The 27,331-nt window shown below is 47.4% G+C and overlaps 1 protein-coding gene across 1 annotated transcript in view; it reads left to right on the forward strand.

Moving 5' to 3' along the window:
- Nucleotides 1-23,006, forward strand: part of LOC144139248 (uncharacterized) — a 47,566-nt gene extending 24,560 nt beyond the window's left edge. Inside the window, exons 4-8 of the mRNA XM_077671660.1 lie at nucleotides 38-188; nucleotides 511-641; nucleotides 3,968-4,115; nucleotides 15,746-15,871; nucleotides 22,971-23,006. Coding sequence (XP_077527786.1) covers nucleotides 38-188; nucleotides 511-641; nucleotides 3,968-4,115; nucleotides 15,746-15,871; nucleotides 22,971-22,982 — 568 coding nt within the window. The 3' untranslated portion in view covers nucleotides 22,983-23,006. The remainder of the gene's footprint in view (nucleotides 1-37; nucleotides 189-510; nucleotides 642-3,967; nucleotides 4,116-15,745; nucleotides 15,872-22,970) is intronic.
- Nucleotides 23,007-27,331: the final 4,325 nt, after the last annotated feature.

Here is a 27,331-nt window from a genome sequence, read left to right on the forward strand (position 1 = left end):
ACGAATATCTATAAATCGCTTTTTTTTTTATTTCCAGAGACGACTCACTATTCGTCGATTATCGTGCGCCGGGCTTCACACAGAGTCTCGACGTATTGTGGCAGAGCGGCGTGTACCATTCCGGCATGTTAAATATCTACGGCCCCAAAGCAAGAACAGATCTACCTCAAATTATGAACATTCTACAGGTATGCGTACCGTTAATCGAAGCCTGAAGAGCCTTTCGAAATACGTTAATTAGGCACCTTTACATACGAGTGGGGGAGTGTGTGCCGTGGTGCAGAGCAAGCATCTATTTCATAATTACGAAGACTGCACCCCTGTATATTATTTTTTACTGTGGTGGGGAGAAATATACGAGCTGTTATTTACTTCTCAGTTACCGCTTTCTGATAACAGGTGAGCCGAGCGTAACGTCTTTTGCTGCGCGCGCTAGGAACTGCGGAATATTTTTATCCGCTATCAGTGCCCCATAGTGTCTCTGCCTCTTCAGTAACTAATTTTTTGCAGGTCATGTACAGTGCCACTGTGGACTCAGTTCCGGACTACGACCGCCACACGCGTTCATACCGTCGCGTTCACACAGTCGTAGGCCTGGCCGCAGACTTCAAATTCGAATACGGCGTCATCGCAGAGGCTTTGTGAGTATACGCTTTTCTTTTTTTTCTGAAATCAGTACCTCATGTAGTACCACCTGGAAACACATGCTGCAGAGACATTAAGGGCTGCAACTTTTGCTGCATATCCAAGCAATTCTTAAAACTATGCACCACTTAGAAATGTACAACAGCCTATGCACATACCTTTAGCGTAGAAGAAAGAGGGAAATGCTACTTTATTGAGCTTCAATCTTGTTTGGGGTGCGGTGCGGTCGTCAGTCTGAGGCCATCAGTGACGTCGGCAGCCCGGATGACCAGAAGTGTCCGGACCTCTGGATACGGGACACCCAGCGCTCTCTCATAGGACTGTTGATTAACTTGGGGGAGAAAGGGGTATTAAAGCACGCCCACATTGAGTGGATCAGCGTGGCTAGGCCTTTCCAGTGCGGACAGTTGCGTTTGATTGATTGATTGTGGGGTTTAACGCGCCGACGCAACGCAGGCGATGAGGCGCGCCGTAGTGGAGGGCTCCGGATTAATTTTGACCACCTGGGGATCTTTATCGTGCGCCGAAATCTCGTACACACGGGTGTTTTTGCTTTTCGCCTCCATCAGAAAAGCGGCCGCCGCGGCCGGGAATCGAACCCGTGACCTCGTGCTCAGCAGCGCAACGCCTTAGCCACTGAGCCACCGCGGCGGGTGTGGACAGTTGTGTGAAGAATGACTTCTGTGCAATGGAGCTCGGCATGCCATGGCGCTCTTCTGCAGAAGTCTCCCTAAGCGCTCTTGTCGGTTGATAAGCTTAGTAGTGTGGGCGAGAGGGTATCGACAGCGAGAAAGGCGGTGATGTACGTTATAACTGACCCCTGGCTGACCTGCTGCCGTGGTACGGGACGAGTATACCACCATGTCGGACAGGCAGTCTTTGGCAGCTTTTAGGGCTGCCTTATTGCCCCCGAACTTGTGTGTGCCGGTGTCCAGGCGATGTCGCCAAGGAATTTGGCAGATTTGTCACACCACGAACGATGAGTACCCGCACGCGAAGTTTTCGATGGCAGTTTTTGAATTAGTGATTACAATTGTGGGTTACTGCTTAGTCGTTAGGCCGAAGTTGGGATAGTGGCACCGACCATTAAGTAGTTAACAGTGGGCTCATTTGCGCTATTAACAACTGAGGGGGCAAAAGCGTCGTGGTGCCTGTGTTCTGCCGCGTCTACGTATAGAACGTTGGGTTTGATCGGGAATTCTTGGGTGTGCGCCGCGCCTGTCTCTCCTTTCTAACTTTGTGGTGGATGGGGTGCATATTACTCGGAAGAGGGCGGACCCACAGCAGTTGCGGATTAGTGGAGGCACAGAAATGACCTGTTCGGGACAAACCGGTGCCCCCATACCAAGGCGGGCTAGTAAACACTAGCCATTGGGAGTAGTTGAGAGGTAGCGGAGCTGATTGACGGGAAGCACTTCGACAAGTTCTTTGTTGGAATTATGTACTCCGAAGCACTCAGGTCTGGTATTGGGTGCAGTCAGAGGTAACTGTAGCGTATCTTTTAGGCCTTTCAAATAAGGCAGGAAATTTTGCTTATTTCAGTGTTGAAAATACGCAGGTAGAAAGGAGATTATACTATGCGACCAATGATAAATGCCCTAATTAGCCCGATTCTCTGTCTCCTCTATGGTGGAGTCCGGTAATAAGTTGGAACAGCCCAATTCTGTCGATAACATGCGAGTTTCACTGCGACAGGCATTTATTGCTGTTACGATAATGCTGGATGACGCGATCAAGGACCTCGAGGATAAAACGTTAATTCAGATAAATTTCGATTTCAAGAGAATTTTTACAGGTCCACCTGGCTTGGAAGAGCATACGCCCCGATTTCGCGGAAGGCCTATCGGTGCCTGCTAAGCCTAAGCCTTCCATTTAGGATGCAGCATCTCCCCCAACGACACGTTTTCGTGAGGAAGCATCCTAGTGGTCGCAGCACTAACTTCTCCAATCATCCCCGTCGGAGGTTTGGAGCATGCACTTTCCCCTGCAAAGACAAGACGAGGCTAACCAAGCGGGAGCGGCGGCTCTGTCCCGAATCATGAGCAACAGTTTGTTCTGCACATAAAATACCTCGCAAAAAGATGCATAAAAAAGGAACGCCATAAAGTCCGTCCCCACCAGGCATGGCACGGACGTGTACAGTGACTGCTTACAGTTTATCGAAATGCCAGGTGTACAGCTAAATTAATAAACAGGGGTATTATGCGCGAAAACTGCATTGAAAATGCTTGACCCTGTCCTGCACCTAAGAGTTGAAGTTGCATGTGGGGTGTTCAGAACTATTTCAAAACGCGTACGTCGAGTGCGGTTAGTGAGACCGAGCACAGTGGCCAAGTGTACACTTTTGATGAGTGGTCGGAATCTAGCCTAACCTCTAATAACACGCCCCTATTATGAGTGTTCGAAATTTAACTTAACCCGTAATAACACGTGCAATGTAGCCATGAAAGACATGATGGGCATATATTAAAGCGAAGCCTTCTATACCTGACTGATGCATCATTCTTCCGAGTAAAATGCAATGCAAGAAAGCCAACGTTAACCTTACTATAGGGAAGTGATGATGGTCAACACACACAACTGGAGAGCGAACTTTAAACACACTACTCGGAAGCAGAAATTGGGTTAAAATGCATTCTAAACACACTCCAAAAAACCGATCATAACAAAATACGCAGCGGAAGACACAACATTAAACACACTACTGTAAAGCCGTGGTTGGGAGCAAATGCATCTTAAACACACTGCACGAAAGCCAATTTTAAAGACACTGCAAAAAAGCGATCATGATGATGAGTTTGATTCTCTAAGAGGGGTGGGACCTTTGCTTTGAGCATTCGTATTGAAGCAGTGTAAGTTGGATTTAGACATTGGATGCGTTAATATGAACTTTGGTAGTTTAGATTTTGCACTTTGGGAGAGTAAATGTTGGCCTTTAACTTTGACTTGGTTTGCATGCACGAAAGCTTTGTGTTTTAACCATCTTTCTATTAAGAAAGTGGGTTTGATATTTTTCTTGTTTTAACGTCATTCATTATCCACGTCTTTTCCTCTTCAAATAAACAGTAGCCACGGAACAACAAATCATACAAACCATCATAGAACACTTTGTTGCTCCTTGGAAGCTATCCCGAGAGGTCTCTGACATGTCTTTCGAAGATATACACAAAAGAAAAAGAAACTAGCCAACTGAAATTACTTCGCAGCCGTTTCTGGAGCCGAACGCCGTATAGCTACGAAGTGACGGCAGCTCACACCCAAGGCCAATAACAGTGTAAAAAACTCATAATGACGCCTCTCCGTCTCGCTTTCTGAATTGCAGGAGACACTTCGTTCCGTCCCTCATCATCTTGCACACGCACGTTTCGTTCGCGGACCAAGATCGTCCTGACTGCCGCATCTTACCAGCGTCCATGCTTGGGTTTCCGGTTGATATTCCTAGGGACGACTTCGGCTACGGAACGTCTGTGGTATGTTCGCTTCTGCTTTCATTCTGTTCGAAAGAGATACCAGGATATAGAGAGTTCACAATTGATCTTAGTAACACAGGAATGTGTGGCCGTATAGTTACAAACTTAGATGACAAGAGGTAAAATACACTTTGGAGGTCTCGAACACTGGACGGATAATCTTTCCGCCATTTATATACCAGTTTTTTTGTGAAGGTACGCTCCCTCGGCCAAAACCCCAAAGCCCCAAAAAAATAATAAGGCCACGTTCACCCAGGGCAAGATCAGCTGAAACAGCGGAGATGTGGGGCTCTTCTGTCCGCTCGAACGCCAACGGGCGCTCGCTCTAAAACGACAGCACAAACACCGCACAAAATCGACGGTTTGCGCGAAGGAATCAGTAGCCAACCATAAACGAGCGCACCAGCAAGCGAGTGAGCGAGCGAACTGAAGAATAAGCGGACGAACGTGCGAGTACCCAAACGAACGGACGAGTAAGCGAGCGAACGAACGAGAAGGAAACGATCGAGCGAACGGAATCAGCGGCAGCATTACCTGAACGCAAGTCACCGGAAGCTCCCACCCCTTCCCCACCCCTATTGGGAGGGAGAGGAACCCTTCCCTTCAAACCACTGCACCCTCAATCTTCGGTTCCACGAACCAGTTATTCAGGGGGGATGCAGGACATTCAGCAGAATTACGAAAAAAAAAACTCGACTTAAAAGAGTTTCGATGTTAATACACGTTAGGATTTGCGTAGGAGAGGAACCCATGACTCCCGATCTCGGGCCGTGTATTTCGCCACGGCGATGTTGCGGCACGCTTCCACTATGCGGAACGACAGTTATCCTAGTGTTAACTGCGTGAGAAGTTAGCATATGGCCAAAAGTTAGCACACTTAGCATATGGCCAAAAGGCGTATGAATTCTTTGTAGGCTTGGACATAATTTTGCGCCATAAGGTCTGTTAGTGTCTTGGTGTATTTCAGGGGGGCTGGATGGCAAAACTGACTAAGAATTAAAATTTTGCATTATAGTGCCAAAATATTCCGACATTTTTCGAGAACGTCCACACGAAGTGGCATCCTAAGATCCGCATTAGCAGTCATTTAAAAATGGCGCCAAAGGTGCCACCATGTGGCATCGCCTAGTCACTGAAAGTTTCGTGTGACCCGCAGTAGCATTTAGATTGTGATTTGCCTTTAAAAATGCCGAATAACGTTTTTTTTTTGTAATAAATTACAAATATAGCCCATAGTTACTGGACATTTCCGGTTGTTCAGTACATGCCGCAAAGGTGCATGGTTAGTTGAAAGTTCATTGTGCATGCGTTGCAAACTGGTTGCTTATATCGGTTTGGTCGTCAATATTTCCGTTTGCCCACGAATAATTTGTTTCTTTTTCGACAGATTACAGGGACTATTCATGACTGAAGTACCCTGTGCTAGCAGCATTCCCTCGCTTTCCTTATAATCCATGCAAGAAGCGATAATTAAAAAAAAAATATGAAACAACTTTGAAGCGTGATTTCTCAAAACTCCATTCCCAGTGAGAAAGGAGGGGGAGGAGGCAAAACATTTTATTGAGCAATAAAAAAAAAAGAAAGAAGAAGGTGGGTGGCGTCCTCACTTCAGGAAGCCGCGCGCTTCCGCAGCCCGGGTGGCCCGGTTGATCAGGCGTTGCTGGTCCTCCGGGTGCAGGCTGGTCAGCGCGCGTTCCCATCGCTCAGGGGATGGGGAAGGGAGGGGATAGGGATGGTGCGGGCAGAACCATACAAGATGGGCTGTTGTGGCGGAGAGGTTGCAGGAATGGCAGAAGTAGGAGAATCTGGTAGGGGAGATGTGCGACAGTACGGTACAGTTGAAGTATGTGCCTGTCTGTAGCCGGCGCCACGTCCGGGCCTCTGCTGTAGTGAGCGACGGGTAGGGAGGGGGGTAGTAGAAACGATTGTGGCGGTAGTGGGCAAGCAGGTCGGTGTATCTGAGCGGCAGAGGGTGGAGGGATGGTGCGGATGCCAAGTCGTCTGTCCTTGGACGGGAAAAAAACATTTTCTTTTCAACTATTCTGGATTACGAAACCTATTTTTGTGAGTTCTTTATAAATGCTATATACACATTCTGAACCAGAATGAGTATACACTCACAAAAATTTGTTTTTATTCGCAGTTTTGTCGGTTGAAAATGAATAACATTTGAGTTTGTGGTATGCAAATGTTTTTTTAATCAATTGTACTTGGCCCTAATATTATTTTGGTTCATATGGAACCATTAGGCATTTAAAACATATTGAACGTTTTTCAGGCTTTTGTCTGTAAAAACATCTGTGAAAATGTTCCTTCACCGTAGAAAGAAAACTAATAATCTCTAGACTTTATTTTAAAAATTAATGAATATTTATGTATGAAATTGTGTGCATAATTATTCCGTTATAAATGCACATTGCCCCCAAACTTTCAAGTTGATTACTAGAAAAGATGCGGTGAGCCGCAGTCGTATTTGGAATCCGACGTTCACTATCCATCCCCCGTTGATGCAGGATGGTGGAAGTATGAGCCCACAATAAAACTTAAAACAAGACTGGACCGCTGCCACTTTGTCACGTGATAAGCAGACAGCTGATATCAACCACTGAGAGAAACTGCGATTGTCGCCTCACAAAAAATAATTCGAACCCTTCTACCCTGTGAAGATGCGAGCGAGTGAATCTGAAGCCACGTGGCAGTTTCGGTATAGAGAATTTATATACTCTTGTTTTGCTCTTGGTCGGCGTTCCAAGTGAGCGAGTTGTTGGAACGCCGACAGATTCTGGAGGAATTCCCAGCTACTTGACGAGATGGAATTTAGCCGGAGGCAACAGAGGCTGCACGTTCTGCAGCATCGGCTTTGTATTGTTTTCATGCCCATTCCCGCTTCTGTGCGCGCAGACGCTCCTTCAATACCCGCTTCTCTTCCTCCGAGTATACGTTTTTGAATTTGAAATTTGCCCTACGGCATAATAGATGGATGCATTCACAGAAACAAACGAGTTAGTTTCGTGTATAAAGTTCAGGAGTTCTCGGTGAAAAAGTCCATGAACGCAGCGTTGTAGGTCAGGAAGCTGGCTAGATTGGAGTCCGGTTGCACGAAGTTGCCGTAGTAGAACTTGATGCCATCCCGGGCAGGTCCACAGCAAGTGCTGTGCGTTCACGTAATGTATGTAAGAGTCGCACAATGGGCAGGTGAGCCCGTATAGGCCGGCGTATTGCTATGGCCAGAAGGCAGTCACGGATGGCGTAATGCCAACTCTAACACCTAGTCTCCTCAGCGCGACCTCCTCTCAGCGAGATAAGTAACCAGGGAGGTTTGAACCACACGGGAGTATGAGGGCTCATGTGATGGGCCGGAGGTTTTCCTTTTGTCGTTCCAGGTGCCCGAAAGCGTCTTCAAGAAAAGGTAATAGTGGTCGCATGACAGTACTCGGGCGGCTACCTGTTTGTCCCCGTATTGCCGGGCACACAAAGAACTGGGCACTCATTCGATGGGTATCTGCAGTACCGCGCTTCTTGCCAAGCGACGAATGGCGTCTGAGAAGGATGTCAATTGTGCCACGCTTTGAATGCCATGTATGGCTTGCATGGATCAGTCCGGATAATTAGTCGGGAGTAATGCCCCGCCTAGACAAAAGGTAGTATTGAGACCAGCCCATCATGTATTGCAGCCAATGCAGTAAGATATACGGGTGGCAGTGGATTGCACGCATATGAACAGGTTTGGTCAACCTCGGGTATCTGGGGGAAAACCAGTGCGCTATGTACCAGGCTATTTTTACGCTGACATCTACATACGCATGACTGCGTCGGTGTCTACACAGCGAATACCAGTGGCCTGTGCAGCGCCCTTGCAAGGGACTGGATGACGGAGACGACCGATGGGTTTGTTTTCTGTCAGCTCTACTCGCTACCTTGGGGAAAGTCTTTCTGTTTCAAGGTTGTATCTGCTACAACAACCCAATGTAACGGGCCAGCGCACCAGCTGCAGTGATGTTGGAGGTGCGGGTAGAACGGCGTTGATGTACCACCTCATCGCTAGTGTTGAGTTGGGCCTCGGCCTGCACAGTCCGTAACGGGGACATTCGGGGTAGACCAGTAACAGCCCGCATGGCATCGGGATTGATGGCTAATATGGGATACCAGTCTCTAATCGTGAGATGGTGGAATTATGCCTGATACACGAGTCGGGGCTATAAGACACAGCACAAGGAGGCGAGCAACTCTGGATCGCGAACCGCCAGCCTTCGTTGATATTCGGCGTATCAGGTGTATTGTGCGTGCAGCACTCTACTCTGCGCCCTTCACCCAAGGAGTCACAAATTCCGACGAGGCAACGTCGATACCAAGCAGGCGTAGACATAAAACTTTATGTAGTGGATGCTGATCCATAAGCAAGCGGAAAGGTCGGTTCTGGAGCCGCCGGCGCCCGTTGTTATTACCACTGTTGTTATTGTTATTACGCAGTTTCTTTTTTTTGAGAGTTCAAACCCTACGTTGGTGCACCAGGAGTTGGTTATGTTTAACGCCGTTTGTAGCGCTCTTTATTGTATATTCATGCCAGGGTACTCAGACCACAGAGTAATGTCACCGCCGTACATTCTGTACGTCGCGTCCAGAATCCCCGGCAACTGCCAAGCTAAGAGAAGCAGGGCGTTAATAAATAATATTGGCGCCAGCACGGAGCCTTGGGGAACCTCTCGATACGAGGTGAATTGGCATGTAGCTTTTCCGGATAAGGGAACAGAGAAGGTTCGGTTCCGAAAAAAGACGTTCACAAATGTGCATACACGACTTGGAAGTTTAGGTTACTCAAGTATCTCAACAATAGCCTCGCGGCTAACGTTGTCGTATGCTTTCTTGACATCCATCGCCAAGACCGTTCGAACCCGATAAGAGCGACCTCCTATAAGGCCGATAGAGAAGAAATTCTGCAGTCCGTGTTCAACACCCAATTGTGCCCTGAATCCAATTTGACAATGGGGGTACCACGAATGATGCTTCAGCCACCAAGAAAGGCGTGTCGCTAGAATGCGCTCTATCAGCTTGTATATCCTCTATGTAAGAGATATTGGCCGGAGGTTGCTACAATTTCCGCGAGGCAACAAGTATCCGGAATGATGCCTGTATTCCAAGCTGTAGTTATCGCCTTAACTGGCACATTGAAAGTTGTACCTTCCGCATTTTTGAGCAGCTCGTAAGGAACGTCATCCGGTCCCGGTGCTCTTTTGGGATTGGCATGGTCGATGGCTGCCAAGAGTTCCGCCATTGTGAAATGAGCTTCGATCCCTGCTATGTCTCCACTTATAGGTAATGAACCGGCTCCCGTCCGTAAGAAGTTTTACACAGTAAAGGCAGCTGACGGGGTGTCAAAGTCGGGAGAGAAGTTACTTGCGGCTGAATAGGCAAAAGTGGACCGGTATTTCCCAGATGCTAGTCGTGCAGTAGCCGATGGATCCGGAGGACCTTGACCGCGTTCCATTGCTCGCAATTTTCGCCAGACTGAAGAATCCTACGACCAAGGGCCAAGCAAACCACAATAGTCTAGCCAGCGGTGGCATGCCACTCGTCGTTCATGTCGGCGTGCCGCTAGTGTGAGGCATTGACGACACACACGCCTCACCCATAGCGAGTTAAAAATTTACAGCTGATAACTGCGCTAGCACCTTTATCAGCAGCTCGTGAAACTTGGGAAAGAGGCATCTCTGGTTACAAGGGGTACACATTTTGTGAAAGTGGCATCGATGGTGCCAAGGAAATGTAGAGAAGCTGTGCCAAGTACAGTGGCTTTGCCGGAATGAGAAACAAATCCATGAGTTAGTCACATCCACCAGCTAAATTTTGTGCGAAGTGGCTGTTGTTGTCAATGATTTTATGGACGCGTCGGGAAAGGGACTTGTAGGAGTCCTTACCATGTCGGAACAGCAGCGATGGGTTTCCCAATCTTCACCGACTACCGGCCAATGCTCGCCCGCAGCGTGGCCGCGATCATTTCGTTTGGGCAGCGCCTGATGGCCATGCAATATGAGTTACTAGTTTTATATTATTCATAGTTGTTCCTGCCCAACGGACAAGCTGGACAGAAACGCCTCATTGCTATTAAAGGGGGAGTTATTTGAAAAGAACGATTTTTGTTTTCATCTTCTCACTTATATGCGAAGAAACCATCATGGCGGTTCCTGCCGTGCTTGGTACCCCTTTGTACTCCGCGCTCAAGAAGTGGTAATCATATATCATGCATCAATCTTTATAGTGTAAATGTTAGAATGCCAATTTACTGTGCCACTCATAAGGCCACGTCGAGCAGAGGAGCTGACCAACATGCTGCCACGAAGCAAAATGGGACTGTTAAACCATTGGCTTCACTGCAAAGCCGCCCTTCCAACACACAAAGATCAGAGCAGATAACAAAAAAAAACTTTATGTTGACATGGATGGGACCTTTTTCAGGGGTCGACTTCAGTGTCCTTATGCATATAGTTCTCCGCCCGATCTTTGACCATGCGGGCTAGTGATGCCTGGTTCAGAGGGTCTGCGCTGAGCAGCAGAGACTCCAAATTCTCCTCCATCATAATTTCGAATAAAAATTGCGTTCTTTTTAGGCATTCTCAGAAATTTCTCTTCGCAGGACCAAACCGCATGGGAAAGATCTGCAAATTAATGGCATAGAGGGCATTGATTAGAGGGCAGGGGCTGAAAAGTTGGATGTTTGAAGTTGGTGCCAAACTGCAGCGTGGCAGCAGTAGAGAGAGTTGTCGGGCAGCGGGAAAGGAGCTCTGAATATTCGCTCCTCATGCAGTACCGATGGGTAGGTCTACAGGTGTTCCCCATGAATGAACCGTTCAGAAGGTTCTGTCGCATCACTGGGCCCTCAAGTCTTAAGTCTTCGAGGAAAATAAGAAAGATTTCTTTATATAACCGATTATAGCGCCGTTCGCTCACCGCACCGTGCAATGGGCCTCTGGGTGCCACGTGCAGGATTTCCAGCTTCAGCTCACGAAAAAAACAGACACAGAAGACGTGGACAAGCACTCGTACTAGAATAGATTGTCAGTTCTCTTTTTTCATGCACTGTAGCTGCAAATATAAAACACCAACTGGTCAGAACCCCACCCTTCGTCACGTGCACGTGTAACAAGAGTCTGCAGCCAAATTTGAAAAATTAAGACCAATCGGGATGTGTGAACGGGGACGGTCAGTGAAGCTTTTCCGACAACGACAATGAGGTGACACAGAATTTGTGCAGAAGGTATGAGCAAATAATATTTCCCTCGAGCGTGGGTGGTTGTCATCCCCAAGAAGGAGTTTTGAGACTTGGACAAGACACACACATGCACCCGTTGCCGCAGATGTTGCGTTGTTGGCGAGGTGTAGCCAAATTGGTCTAGCGAAATGTTGGAAGTTCGGCTAGACGGCGCAATGAACGCTCACCAAATGGCGCAGCAACAATATCACATCCGTTAGTCGCCGCAACCGCGCAGTAGGGGTGGATGCGCAGTGGGCTGTCATGCGACCCCCGCTTTCATGCACCATTTTTTTTACGCGGGCTCCCACTCTTCTCCCTGTGGCTATCTTCGCCCCCGAAAACTCGGAACGAACTTGAGATTCAACGCTTTCATGGCGGAAGCGTACGATGTGCTGGCTAGACCGTGGCTAAGCATGTCCATACTCTTACCCTATCCGCTTCTCCGCAGCCCTCCAGGTGGGACGAACGAACAATTAGAAGCCTTCACTACGGAAACCGTCGGCCGCGCGAGTTGGTTCGGTCGGTGGTCAAAGCGTGATCACTGGCGTTTCCATCTGCGACGCGAAAATGCACGTGGTGCTCGCCTGACCATTGTTGCACGTCGAAGGTCAGAGAAATTCTACCAGGTGTTTTCTGTGTTTTGCCTGGAGTGATAAGCCTCGGTATAAAATTTTACATGCATTGACCAGTGAACGACACGCATGCGCACTCATCTAGCTATCTCGACCGCAGCCACTGGGCCTGAAAGCGTGGCGGCACATGTCTTTGCGAACAGTTTGCTTGCCTCCTTTGTATTGATGCCGCCTGCACAACATGACCTAAATGCAAGCTAAACGTTCTCTGCGCGCTCATTATTTTCCGCTACAAATCATACAGTAGTGTTTTCCTTCTCTCACTCGATCCAGGAGGAAGCTGCCAGTTTCGCGCAGTCCTTGCGGAGAATGGGCGTTCCCGTCACCATATCATTCACAATGAGAGCTCGCATATATGCTGCCAGAGATATATCGAGCGACGGCAACCTGATCAACCAGCTATTCAAGCCGTGCTCTAACTATTATGGATCGACAAACGTTTTTGTAGGATACGTACGTACAAACCTTTCCTTTAAGTTCACGTAACCTTAAAAACTGTTGTCATGAATCACTGCCAAAAGTGTCACTTATCGGTAGTTCTTACAAAGATTACCGTAAAAGGTTGCTTTGAATAGTCTTTGGGCACTGTTGTGTAAATTATAGGTACCAATTTCCTCACACGACCTGCCGTTTAGAGCTCTTTTGTATACGCAGTTGCGAAATTGCGCTTGTTCTCCCGGAGCGGAATTTCGCTCTGGAAGGCCGAAAAATTAAAGGTTGTATACTTTTTATGAACAACAATGCTTAACTACATAAAGCAGCTTTTAAAATTAAACCAATAAATTAAACACTTACGTTTGCATGGTTTTTACAACTTACGGCCACAGCGGGAAGAACTTGAATACTAATCTAACTTTGTGTCGACAGATACAAGACTCGTCAACTTGTTTCGTACTTGCACCTAGTGTCTCGGAACCCACGAGGCCAACCAGAGGGTGGTTTTTGATACATGGGTCATATGGAGAGTTTATGAAGGGCCTCTACTGAGTACGACTGATGAAGTTTAGTTCAACACTACTATTTTGGGTGATCTTGAGCGATCTGGAAAGCAGGAGCGCGTTTGTGTGGTCGAAATTGAGCGCTCCAAGTGTTTTCGACGGGTCTCCCGGGAAGTATCTTCAACCGGGCTAGAACGAAAACACGGAGTAAAATCAGGAAATCAGGAGAGGGGAACAGCACTTCCTAGGGCACCAAAATACCGTCACTAGGGTGGGGCTAAGGCTTAGCTAGCGGCATCTCTTGCGGGGGAAGACGCTGCGCGGCCACGCGATCGGTTGTCACTGCGCACACCGGGATAAATTTTGGCCGCTACTATTTCGCCAATCAGGTGCCGCTGCCATCTTTTTCATAGTCGAAGCTTCCAAGCTTTGTGTTGCGGGGTTGTGTTCATTGTGACATTATCTGGTCCCTTGCACGCGCTTTTCAGAGTGGATCATTTGGCCACCTTTATTCTCGGTCGCCGGGAATCGTAGACAGACGCTTTAGTGCAGCCGGGTATTTCTACTGCCTGCATAATATTTCAGCGCAAGGTCACAATAAAACATAACCACACTCAGTTTTATGTGAGATCGATAGAAGTGTCGCCATCACCTGACCGCAACATAGCCGTTAACGCCGTCGTAGCTTTACATGCCTCAACTTTGTGTCTTGGATGCCTAGAAAACTGGAGCTTTGTACACTATTGCATGCATCCGCTTATTTAGACTGTGAGGGAACCCCGCTGGGCAAGCGTGGAAAATATTACGTTGTTCATTACGGCCCCCAGCATCTTCCCTTCATTGTCATGTTTTATGGCATCATCTCTTAAGACGTCATTTGCGCTTCGTCTGTGTCCTCGCTAAGATACCCACAACAAAGAGAGTAAGAGAGAAGCTGCAGACATCGTTGGGATAACGTAGCAGGGACAACGTTGTTTACGTAAAGGGAAACGGAGTTTCTGGGTCACTTGGCAACACCTGAGAGTTGCGTACGGGTCTAAGCTGCAAAGTATACGGTTGGGCAATAGAAAGCTGGTTATTGTATGGTAATTAGGAAGGGTAATTGGTAATGAGACTGCGACTGCTGTGCCTGAAGTTTCCGTGCACAGCGCCTGGTAGCGCAATCGGTTGCTTTGGTGGCCTCGAGGGCTGCGTGAGGCGGATCCAAGGGATAAGGGATGTGGGGATCCTGGCGCCCGAGCCATTGCGTGATCGCTAGGTTTGTGCCCTTGCGCGGCGCTCTTCCCCTCTCTCCCCGAAATCCCGGCTCGTCTCGGCGCCACTGCTTAGAGCCGAGCAGTCCTCTCGAACTCCTGCCTGAGGTGAAGGCTCCAGCGACCGTTGCTGCGATAAAACACTGTCACGCAGCGGGCGCTCCGCCCTGGTAGCGGAGCTAACCTCACCTCATTGGTCCGTTTGAACGATGCCCGAACCCGACTCTCGCCGGGACGCGAACGAGCGCCCTGCGCGGGGGGCCGTTCGGGGAGACGCTTCCAGGACGCCGAAGGCGTTGGCCGAAGGTATGTGACGCTTTCTTTATTAGCCGGCTGCAACTCTGTTGCGCCGGTGAAAGCCCACCAGCCCTTCCGGCTGCGGCCCGTGCCTAAGGCTGCTCCTGTCGCCCCTACGCTTGCATATAGTAAGGCCGTACCTACCACTCGACGATCACGCCGTGCGGTACGCGCCTGTGAGCGAATGGGCCCCGTCTCCCTCGCTGCTGCGAGCCGAAATGGCCAGCACGGCGATGCGCGCACCCCGGAATTTGCCCTGACAGAAGAGCCCACTGGCTCTGCGCCGACGAAACGCGCGCAATTGTGCGTGGCGCCCCATCGCCCCTTTCACCTAACGGGAAGTACGTACCTGTACTGTAAATTATGTAATTGGGACTGTAAAATATGTGACTAGAATGTTAGTATAAAATAAACGTCTTCCCTGAGGGCCGTACCCGGGGCATATTCCTTTATCGCCCCCTTCTCCACCTGCCCAACAGAGGCGGTGTTAAGTTGGCGCGACGGCGTTTCAGTATCGTGAGCGTGCTCAACTAGCTCGAACCCACGGTGGTTCCTCGCAGTGTGCATGAATGCCTGCCTTGTGCAATGCTAGGGTTATGCATATTGTGAGGTAGAGAGACCACAGGGACTACTGCGCAACTTTTAGATCCTCTTAGCGTTTCGTATAGGCAACTGCAAGTATTGCGTAGGGCAGTGCAGGGCAACTTTGCTGCAATTTTAACCTCTGGTGTTAACCGCTTGCACTGCACCGGATGCTAGAGGGTGGCATTGCAACAGCACAACCACGCACGCTAGAAACACAAGTAGAAGAGACTGTGGGATCGTGCTCGCATTCAAGGAGGCTACTGTTATCCTGCAGTTAGCTTAGAAAAATCTTGGGTGTTGACATCGCCCAGGTGATCCGATGTTAAGCGCCACCACTACCATTTGGAAAATCGTTGATGCAATACAAAAACGGGCAGGTTACGTCGTAAATGTGCAAAGTGGTTCCTGAACATTGCGTTTTACCTTCGTGGTATTATCATCGTAACTTTTGTTTTGAACGTTGGCGTTTGCAGTTGTGATTGTCCAAGCTCGTCACCTTGTTATGTATAAATAAACGAAGGTTTCATTACAGCCCTCAAATCGCAGTCCTTGCCTAGTGCTTTTATGGGTGGACTACGGCAGGGGTCATGTTGTTGATGCTTCTATTCATGAATGAGATACTTTTCTCCCCAAAAGTTGGCGATTATGAACAGCCCAACATGGCCTTCTTACGCAGTACTGCGGAGTATTCGGGGCGGCGACCTTCCGGTACCTGCCTGGTGTGGAAGCCACTTTCGCATTTAAAACCGGCCGCTTTCCTCAGATCATCACCTTCGAAACTGAGGGCGTTCTCATTCGTAAGGTATTCTCTTTCCTATGTGTGGAAATTTTACGTGTGGTGCAATTTACGAATTTACCTCAAAAGAGATGTCAGATACGACGTCAGAAAACTGTTTTAAACCCAAATTGCGACAAGAAATGGGACGATAGGCGCTCCGTGTACACATAGGTTTCTTGCAACAAAACGAGAGACACCGAACAAAGAAACTCCTAAAACTTTAAAAACAACAAACAAGGGACGCTTTGGGCTCGCTACAGAAGCCTTCGTACCTTATCAGCTGCAGTTTCTGCTGGTCAGTGTCTCTCGTTTTACTGCAACATGGTTCATCAAGACCACACAGGTTTCCGTCACACCCTCGGGTACACATACGGTTACGCGTACTCAGACAGAGCTTAGCAGTTGTACATGTGCCTTGGCAACAAGATATATTAGGATTCAAGCGAGAGCTTTTTTGCGGTAGAAATGGCGTCCTGTCAAAAAACTAATGCGTTTCCGCATGCACCAGTTATACTGGTATAAAAAAAGGTCTGATGACATCTCTCGACACACAACACGAGCATGAAATCGGGCTTTCATTGTGTGGAAATGTTTACACGAAAATTGCGAGGAAGGAACGGTTCTAGATAAGAACCAAATGCACGCATTAAAGGGACCCAGAAAAGCCTTCTGTAAAAGTTACAAAATGCCTGTATTGTCACGTAGCACCAATATAGCGATGCAATGCCGTTGGAATTATTGATCTACATTCAGTATTAGCTGCGCCAGAAGCAATTAAATGCACCTCTCCCCACTTGCCGATCGACTCCTCCTCCCTCTCTGCCTCCTTCAAAGCAGCTAGCTACATTCCTGCGCCTAGGCTCGCGTCGATCACTGCGGACCCGCCTTTGCCGCCTTTGCCTCGGGATCGCGCAGGAAGGAGGAAGAGCAGCCGGAAGCCAATGGCAGTGACGCCGCCGGCGGCCGACCTTGCCGGCGATTGGGCGAATCAGGGGGCGCCTTCGCCGTTGCGTCACCCGCGGTCGCCGTTGCGTCAGCCGCGGTCGGCTCGCTGCGGCGTCGCGCTCATCGGCTGAGAAAGGCGATCTTCAAAAATTGTTTACAAATTATCTGTACAACGTATGGGGCTCACACTTGGCTAAAAAATCCCCCGTTATGTGTTCTACCACCTGAATGCATTTGATTGCCACCTTCACAAAGCTTTTCGGGGTCCCTTTAACAGTTAAGGTGTACAATTGTAAACCATTGTCTCGTAAACCACGTATCGGAGAAAAATTTGCATTTTGATTTGATTGTGGGGTTTAACGCGCCAACGCAACGCAGGCGATTAGGCGCGTCGTAGTGGAGGTCTGTGGAATAATCTTGACCACATTGGGGATCTTTCGGTGCGATAAAGTCTCGTTCACACGGACATTTTGTTTTTGCGTCTACCAAAAAAGCGGCAGCCCCGGCCGGGAATCGAACTCCCGTCCTCGTTCTCAGCAGCACAACGCCTTAGCCACTGAACCACCACGGCCGGTGAAAGAAAAGATCGTTCGTAGATGCGTTTACTTAGTGCGGAAAAAATGGTTGCATGGGTTCTATTTTCGCTTACGATATTCGTCCTTGAAAGTTTGACGATGGTTTGGACGCACTTTTAGCGCAGGTTGCACGCGCTTTTAGCCTCCCCGCTTATCTCAACCTTCTTTAGTAAAGGATGCTAAATTGCTTAAACCTAAACAGGTTTAGGTTAGTGTAATGTAGTAGTGTGGTGAAAAGCTTGCTCAGTGCTACTGGAGCTAACAGTTAGTAAAAAAATGAACAAATGTTGCACTGCTTGCATCAATGCAGACGGTGATTGCAACAAAATGCCTGTAGCGTTAAGTGAGGGAGGCACAACGGAGATGAACCAGGGTAAAAGAGGATCGCGTATTCAACGATAGGCGGTCATAGTATACTTGCCCAAAACGCGGGCTTGAACTACTCTGGCATTTCACCTTTGAACAAATATTATATCTGAAGACATGGTACGTCACATTTGAGCATATGATCAACCTGACGGATATATTCATGTACTTACAATGACATGTGGCTGTACGAACGCATATCAGCCGTGCGTGTGTCTTGTGGCAAAACTTTGTTACCTTGAACCAATCAATTGCTCGGAAAACAGAAAAGTAACCGCCGTAACAATCGGTGACAACACGATCTGGTGCATATATTTACCATACTTTGATTATCGAAAAATATGTGTGCATGTTGGCAACTGTATGAAGGCAGACAGACAAATAGACTCACACTGGCAAAGTATTCTTATAATAAAAACACACGGGGGCGAAATGGCTGCGCTAGGAAACCCCACAAAACGCGTCAAAAGCCATATTTTAACCACAAAATACAAAAATATGTGGCATTCTTTCCCAGCTCATGGCTCGAACATCAAGACCAAAAGTAACAAAAGGTTCGAACAGATGCCGTGCCAGCAGTGGGAACGTGTAAATATCGAATTGACTTCACGAAATCCCGATCCCGTTTATAATACGAGGAGAGAGACGGGAGGGAGACACCGCGAGAGGTGGATGGGGGAGAAGAGAGGGAGAGACGTGGCAGCGGCGGCAGAAGATTGCGTCTTTCGACGACATTTGCAGTGAATCAACTAGATCGCGGAGAATTTTAAAGCGAAGCTTCCTCCGGTTCACATGCGGCCATAGAGTGGCACCAAAAGGCGCTGGAAGAAAGCTGGATTGACAAAATGGGTTTCCACACAGGCACATCACACACATGATGATGTTCAAAAAAAGCAAGCGCCTTCAGAAAAAAAATCACGCCATATCCACAGAAGGAATGATGATAAGTGGGGCGAAGCTCGAGAGGGGGAGATCATCGGTAACCGTAACTCTCCCGTCATCATAACTCTCCCGTCATCATTACATCATTAAGAAAGACGTAAGACTGTGCGTACATTGTACAAATCAACTTTTATTTTCGGAGTCAATGCTCCCAGGCCCAGACCTGGTGAAAGACCCCGCGCCATCGAGTACTACCCCGCATCTCTACCACAATTTGTCACGTAGGATGGGACACAACGGTAAAGAAAGAACTTTTATTTAGGGCGAACTTGTGCCCGAACAAGACGAGAGGAAACGAGCAAAGGTCCTTGCGTCTCGTTCGATCTCCGAGAACGACTGCCTGCGTTCGTGGCGTGATCTCTTGCGTGATCTCCCCCTCGCAGTGCACGTGCGCTCGCGCCTCCGTTGGCGAACACAGACAAGCTCGCGCTCCCGGTGCCGAGTTTGCGCTGCCGGTTGCAGCCGGTTCTTGCGCGTGCAACGCGGCCCACTTTGCGACATCTCCGAAAGCATGCGGCGGTCACGTACCACGAGACGCAATGGATGGACAGACCCATGGCTTTAGGAGCTTCGCCCCTAAAAACTCGTTCCCTCGACGGGATCGAACCTAGGTCACTCGAGTTACAGCGCTGAGGTCTTTCTGATGGCGCCGTTTGCGCCCCGCAAATAAACGAAACTTCATATGCCTCACTGATCGCGATGTAGTTAAGAAAAGACGCACGGCAAGAAAGCCAGCTTACACGATGGGTTTCCATAAACCTCATCAATCACCGTACACACGAAAACAATAGAAATTTTCTGCCCACAAAACACGATACCGTATATCGCCGAAAAACACGTTCGAATTGTGATAGACTCGCTGATGATGATGTACGTCCCATCATGGCATTCCGCTAAACTTTGGGTTCGTTGCGTGACCGTTGGCTAAGATAAAGCGTACCTTATTTCTCTTATGAAATGAGCTTTGATATCTTTTAAACCAAAGCTTTCTACCTGTACCAGCCAACGGTTTTTTCGCGGCGTGCGGGAGAATAGGCTCCCAATGGGACGGGGGCAGCGGTGGAGGGGGGGGGGGGGGGGGGGAGAGGGGCGCGGGGAGGCGCTGCGGGTTTCACTCATGGAGCACACTGTAGAAAGGAGATGGAGCGGTGAATTTACCCAGCATTTCCTGCACGGAAGTGCCCACTAGCAGGCGCCCTCGTCGGTCGTATGGCTGTGTCGTCTGCTTTATAGCGGCGGTTGTTTTGGGCGTCTTTTGGCGCAGCTTTGCGTCCATTGCGCGTTTCCTTTCCACGGCTTGATTAACTTGTTCGATAGCACCTCCTGGGTAACCCGGACCCGACGGAATTACGTGGTCGGGCAGCAAAGATCCTTAAGGGTTGCTTAGAAGGGGGGGGGGGGGGGGGAGAAAATCTAGAGACCACATGCAGACATCTGGCCGCTAGAGAAAAGATACATTTTGTGCACTGCTTGCCAGACATGGACGCGAAAAAAACGTAGAGACCACATGCAGACATCGGGCCGCTAGAGAAATGATACCTTTTGTGCACTGCTTGCCAGAAATTGTCTCCGTTTTCTAAATGCTGAATATCAGTTCGGTTGTGTTCATTCAGCCGGTAAGCAGGGGGAGGCTGCTTTTTGGCGCGAATCCCAGGTAACGGCTGGCAGAATCTCTGTTTTCACGCCTTGTAGAGCCACGTGCGTGAATTTAAGTTCCCTCGCATGGCCAGTTGTTGTGGTGCCGTTTACCGCTTTGCTATGCAACCACCTTCACAGCCTGGATATGGGCCATTTTTTTTTTGCCTCTCGTTTTGCTAGGTTTGCGCGGCGGCGCAATACCTTGGCCTTCCATTTCCAGTCGCCGTGTACGACGTCGACAAAGACGATGAAGGTGTTTTCGACTGTACGGCCTGGAACATATCACGCAAATCCTTCTCTCGACTGGATGTATTAGGAAAACCGCGAGAATTAGGTCATGGCACGCAATACTACGCAACGGATATGTGTGTGTCAATATTCCGTAAGTGTGCATAAAGTTTTGGTGCTATCGTTTGTTGCCCGAAGTAAAGTTGTAGCGCTTCGGAAGGAAAGACTGGAAGCGACACACGGGACAGGGGAATATGGGACGTGGTACGGTCTGCCTTAAATTTAAGAGAGTTTTTTCGGGAATGACTTAAAAACTAACCCGCCAACTTCTTTCGCTGGCAAAGTTGGCATAAGCCATTTTATTAGTTCATTCTTTGAGACTTAGAATTACTGCGTGCTAGGTAACATTTTTCACGTCATTAGTTCATAGTGTACACAGCTTTTCAGCCTTTAGTTACCGTTTGAGTCCCGCTGAAAGACCTCCGCTCTGTGTTATGACAGGCGGAATCATGGCCACTAACGTGAGTGAGAATCCAGTGACTGATTTGGTACAAATGTGCATGCTTAATGAGAATGAACTACACAGTTATAACAAAGTTATACATATAAAAAGAAAAACACTCAGTTTGATGATCTGAAGAGCGCGAGGTTACGCTCGTGTTATTGAAAACAAAGTTGTAAACGCCTCTTTTTACATTTATCGTAAAAGATGATGCGGCCAGAACACCTGGAACAACTTAGGCAAGGTAACCAATGCTCACCTTTGGTCCTAGAAGGTAGTTTTCGCTTATAGTTCTGTATCATGAGCTCACCCTGCTGATGACGCTTACCTATTCTAGGGTACAAGTTTAGAATGGCAATATCTCATGTAATGAATCACTATGCCTGAGCACGGACTCGAATTCAGCGCGTGGGCGCGTTTTGAAAACAGGTTCCGCTTAATGTGTAACATCATCTTCTTTTTCACACCTTGTCGTTTTGCAGCCCCTCCCGGAATTTTAAGGCAGATTAGGCGCGATAAATGACGCAAACGACTCGTGTCATGTTCAAGATACTCGAATTAAGGCCCATTTGCGCCGCGCGGAGTAACAGCCGCCTGCTGTTGTAAAGCTCAGGAGCAACTTCCGTTGTACTTATGTTGTCCGCGAGTATAGAACTCTTCGTGATGCTTACTTGCTCACTTGATTTTTATTTGTTTATATACTCTCAGAACAGAATAACTGCAGAGCCGAGTGGGCTTCCAACGTGTAGGCAAACAATAAATACAAGCGATAAAAAGATGCATAAGCAAGTTGCCGGCGGAAAACCAACAATATATAAAAAAGTAAACCTTCTGTTCAAAGAAACAGACGCAAATAAGTTACAATTGGATACCTTCGGATTAGTACCACTACAACAATCAAATGTATTTGTGTTGGTGGTGGGTTCCTTTACATAAAATAGGCAAGTCGAAAAGGCAGTGAAGTTGAAGTGACTAAGAAATGTTGCTAAAGGCGGAGTTACGATGAAAAATCTTATGGAAAAGGAAAAGGGGGAAATTTCGTGTGGAAGGGAAATGGCAGTTAAGTAAACAATAGATTACATCGAAGTAACGATGGATCTGCGAACAAGTCAGACAAGATATAGGATGCGGAAAGATTTTGTATCGACTCGAATAATAAGCTGTATCCCAGGTGGACGACGCATACGCGAGTTTAGTGTTGAGTTATGTGAAAGCTACAGGTTGAGGGGGAGGTAATAAAAGATTCTGAGTAGTAACCTTACGTGCAATTTGCGTTATTGAGAATGTAGTGAGATCGGTGTTCGAGGCAGACTTGTAAAAAATGTAAATGCCAAAGTGCTTGCATGACGAAACAGCCTGCGTAACAAGACATGATTAGGAGACCTTTTGTTTAAGCGTGTAGTCGCTTGCCACGTCGTGAGAAATGCAACTCAAAATTCTTATTGCCTTACAATTTGTAATGTCTAGCCCTGTTAGCAATATGTCACGCTGTGATCAAGTGTGATTCAAGCCAGTCTGAAGAGCCAGATGATAAGGATTAGTCTGGATTCTATATTGCGCAATAATAAGCAAAACGTTTATTGGACGACGTAAGGGCGTTTTGTATGCCATTATAATGAAGAAAAATAGTCATGGATTGAAAACTAAACGTTACAGAACACCCGGACGTTACAGGGTCAATAAGGGAATTGTAAAACTAATCTTTTACAAACCGAGTGCGGTAAAACAAAACACATTTAATGCTCCATCAAACGTATTCAGCGCACTGTAATATGCTTGTTTAAGAACTTCCGGTTTAGAAAAGGTCCCTAAGTGTTAATATAGCTGCACGTAAGCCTGTTATATTCACCGTGCAATGTACTGCACAAATTATGGGCGATAATTTTTGCCCCGACTGTAGTCACCAGCTGTTTTTTTATTGTTTCAGATGTACGCCTGACTGCAAGTGATATAGAAAGCAAGGTAAACTTTGCTGGTTTTATAGCTTTCTGTTTCTGTTTTTCCAATGTTGAAATTCATAGGTCACTTGATCGTGGGAAATAATTGTTTTTTATATATATTTAGAATTTGTCTCACGGAGGCCGACTTTTTAAATAACCCCTGCTTACGCTACATGCCTTTCGTGATAAAACGCTACTTGTAGCAAGAACACCCGTCTTCTTCTCATCGGTAAAATACTAACGTCCTGTCGAAAATAATTGTGTTGCATTATCCTAGAGTACAGTTGCAGTACAAAGTCGGCCCCATACCGTTCGCGCCGCTTTTTGACGACAGACTAATCACATTCAGCTACTATTCGTTGCACAGTACTGTTCTCAGATCACCCGGTGAATGACAAAGCCTTGTGACAGTATATAGTTCACTTTTCTATTACAAAGGAAATCGAAATATAACATTGAGTTTTTATTATTATGAGTAAAGAACCTTCGCAACGTCAATAAGAAATTGGCAGTGAGCATGCGCCGGTATGTGCATCTTAATGTTCCCTAAAAAATTTTACACTTCAGGCGCATTCGGGTTAGAGCTCATTGAAATGGGATAAATAAGATGGCTCAGGTTAAGTCTTTTTAAACCGAGCTATGGCGAACGAAAGCGAACAATAAACACGCTGTGTTTCGAGGAAGTTTGCCTTTGCTGAATCGCAGTCTGTCCTCTGCAATATATACTGAATCATTGATTTCCGCCTTCCGTTGCATACGATGGCTTGCGCAGCGAGACAGCCCAGCCGACACGCCATGGATGGTGATACTGGGAAACCAAGAGCCGGCAAAGCAGCTCTTTCGTGTTTCTTCACTACTCATTCCTGTATACTCAGCCACGGCCGGGCTAGAGGAGCGGCGTACAGCGCGCGCCGCCGCTCTAGCCCGGCCGTGACTCAGCCAACGGACAGTTTGCCTACATCAATCGTTAAGCCCTCGCCTAGTCACGTGGTTCGCGTTCCTTGAACCGGATGCGCTGACGGCCACACAGCCACTGTGCGATAAGGCGCAGGTGAAGCTGTCGTTTTATCATCGCTAGTCACGTGGTACCGCAGTGGAGAAGCTCCGAGCAAGCGAAGCTATAAGGAAGGTGCAGCTTGTGGTGTGCTGGGTGAAGGTCATTATGATGACATGGATGACCTAGAGCTGTGTAGCGTAGTGGAGCTTTCGCTTTAAAATGTTTGCCGTGGCTGAATGCTTTTAAACGAAGTTTGTGTTGAGGAAGCTTCGTTTTCGCGCTCCTACCGCTGGGTGCGCGCACACAGTTCCATCGTAAGTGAAAACACAGGCGCTTCCCGGCGCAGTTGCCGGTTTAGGCATGCACGCGCAGACAACATGCCTGCAGCCAGTGCCCCTTGTATCATTTTCTGATGAAACGCACCCTTGTATTTCCCCTCTATCCACCTAACCGCTACCGCCCCCTGTTACGAACGATCGATAGACGCGTTCACTGCGCAACTGTTTAAGGCGCTGGCTTGACCTTGGCTGACCACGAAGGTCACATTGACGCTGCGAGGCATTTTTTCGGTTGGTACCTTAAATTTTCCTCTAAACATTAACATAGATACAGTGGGATCGATGAAATGTTTGTGAACTCAAACATATACGTGGTGAATATTAGAGCCCGAAGCATTGGAAACCGTAAAAATGGTAGAAATTCTGAACCGGGAGTCGTTATATAGTGCGTAATATTTCATTCTTTCCAGAAGCTTATCTCCCAGCGTGCACCCGTTGGCAGCTTTACTCCAAATGATTTCAGTGCCTTATCTCCGCGCATGTACCTCTTGGTATTTTTGTCTTGGAGATGCTGGACCATGTCGCCTAAGCGTTTTAGTGAAGCATTTCTCCTTAATTAAGTGCACCTTATTTATGCGGCCTCATTCAAGCCCCCTTTTCATTTCTTGTTCTTTTTTTAGTTCCAAAATAAATTGAAAATTCGTGCCGACCTCCTCCCTTTTCCTGTTCATTAAACACAACACTGTATAGCTGTCCTATAGAATAAAATTCGGTTACAACTCAGCGCTTGTCCGTTATTTGATTTGTTGTGGTTTTGTTTCTGCACTGTTTCTCACTGTAAACGCGTGCCCGACGGGAAAATGACTTCGAGAGACCGGCACGTGTTTTCGTTTGAGGGTTGGACGAAAGACCGCGCCGCCTTGCTTTCCAGTGCTTTGTGGTGATGCAACCAATTATAAAATTCAACTGACTGTTTCCTTTTTCTGGTTGTTGTAGGAATGGTCTCATCGTGACTCGGTCCAAAGAGTGGGCGAAGACGATGAAAAGTTAAAGCTATCGTCAACCCTGGACCCTCCGAGTCTAGATGCGGCTCCCCACACCGTCGTGCTGTCGCAAACAAGAAGAAGCGAGCAACGAAGTGGCCAGCCAAATCCTTGAAAACGTCACCTTGCCGCCAACTCAGGGATGCTGGTGTCCAAACCGGAGGCAACTCGTTTGAGCTGTCGTCCGTGTAAAGCACAAACGTTGATTTGCCTATTTCGACTTTAGATATGCTAGCCAATGAATACAGCTTAGCTGGTCTGAGCTGGTCAAGTGAATCCAATCAGCAGTATCAGCGATCTGCTGTTAAATCTTAGTACTTCGGGTTACTTTTTCTATTTAAATAATAAACACCAAAGCGTAAAACCCAGTTGGCCTATATTTAAATATGTTCCTCGCAGCAACAGCAGTTGCTCATTAACACGGTGAATTCCAAAAGCATAAAACAGGAATCTCCACCCCGTACACTTCCCCACACAAATAACTGGCCCCGGAAATCGCGAAGCAATAGCGAAGCGCAATTGGAGGAGCTTGCTTAAAGGAGCCATGAAGAGAAAATACAACTTCGTTTAATTTGAAAGAACTAGGATTCAGTATCTCACTCAGCTCCATTACAGCCACAAAAGATGCTTTTTAACGAAAAAAAAGCAAGAAGTATTTAAAAACTTTCAGATTTTTCGCCACAGTGACGTGTTATGAGCAAGAATGACGTCATACGGGCCAACAATAAAACATAATTTTCAGTGCGTTAACTGCACGTTAGCATTCAAGTGATGCGGTCAAATGGAACTAGAGGCCCCATTACAGACGTCCAGTCATGTGTCGTCGCGACAGGTCAGTTAGGAGGCCGCCAATCGCACAAACAAGGTTTTGTGACGTCATAGAAAAGTTGCGGGAAATTGGCTAGGGGGTCGCGACTGCTTCACACGTTTTCTTTAATATCTCCGTTATTTGTTCGAAGATCGCGACGATATTGGTATCATTGTTATCGGGACAAAGCCGTCTTTTTAATAAATCCAACTTGTATTTTGTCTTCATGGCTCCTTTAAGCGTTTTCAGAAGGAGACACTGTGGATGAAACTTGTAAGTGTAGAATAATCGTATGCGGAAGATTTTGCGCCTTTTAAAGAACACCAAACCTATCTGGCAAACATTATTAAAGACGAAAAGTTTTATTTCAGCTTTGTATAGTACAAAAACACCGTCGGTGCCATTAGCAATCTCGCTGGAATTAGGGTCCATGCAGTAAAGATTTCACATTCTGCGACGCAACACAAAATTACTAATAGTAAAATGTATTCAACAAATGTGTAGTGACTGAATTGGTCCAACCAAGCTGCAATGTAAAAAAAGTGTGGGCTTCAAAGGGTATTTTGAAGCGTTTGTATGACTTTCAAATTTGATGTGCTAACTGAATGTGCTTTAAGTGATTATGCACTTATCGCTGTCGCTCCTGTCGTGAAACCAGGGGAGGGCCGAGGCATGCCGCGTATAAGTGTATGATGCGGTTTTGATGATGCGGTTTCCATGGATGATGCGGTTTAGAAGTTTTGATGAATTGTGCAATGCGTTTATGATGCTGAGCGGTTTGCGTCTTAAGCTTTGGCACCTGGGCGTTTTTGCACATGGAGATGAAACTGTTTGGCGGGTAGAGGTATACAGCTCTGCTGTAAAATTCTGGTATATTTGAAGCACGAAGTGTTCAAGGGCGAGGCGTTGGAAAGCCAGTGTACCATTGTGTTCTATGAGTACGCGTTACTTTCTTGCGTGAGTTGTTGGAGTACGAGGGTCGTGGTTGTTTAGTACCGTGACTGCATACGACGCCCACAGCACGAGTACCTAAGGTGCTCCGCCCCTAAAAATATGATTAGAATGCGGATACCACATGGGTTTGGTGTATCCCAACACATAAAAAATTCACTAAAACACAGCAATCACAAAGAAATTTGAAATACTTTCCGTGAGAAGGTAAAGTGATCACAAACAATACCAAAGGCGCAGAAACATAAGCGAAGAAAGCGGCTCAAATACG

The sequence above is a fragment of the Haemaphysalis longicornis genome, unplaced genomic scaffold, assembly GCF_048455015.1.
Source record: "Haemaphysalis longicornis isolate Haplotype H1 unplaced genomic scaffold, Haemaphysalis longicornis Haplotype H1 scaffold_5, whole genome shotgun sequence".
Lineage (NCBI taxonomy): Eukaryota > Metazoa > Arthropoda > Arachnida > Ixodida > Ixodidae > Haemaphysalis > Haemaphysalis longicornis.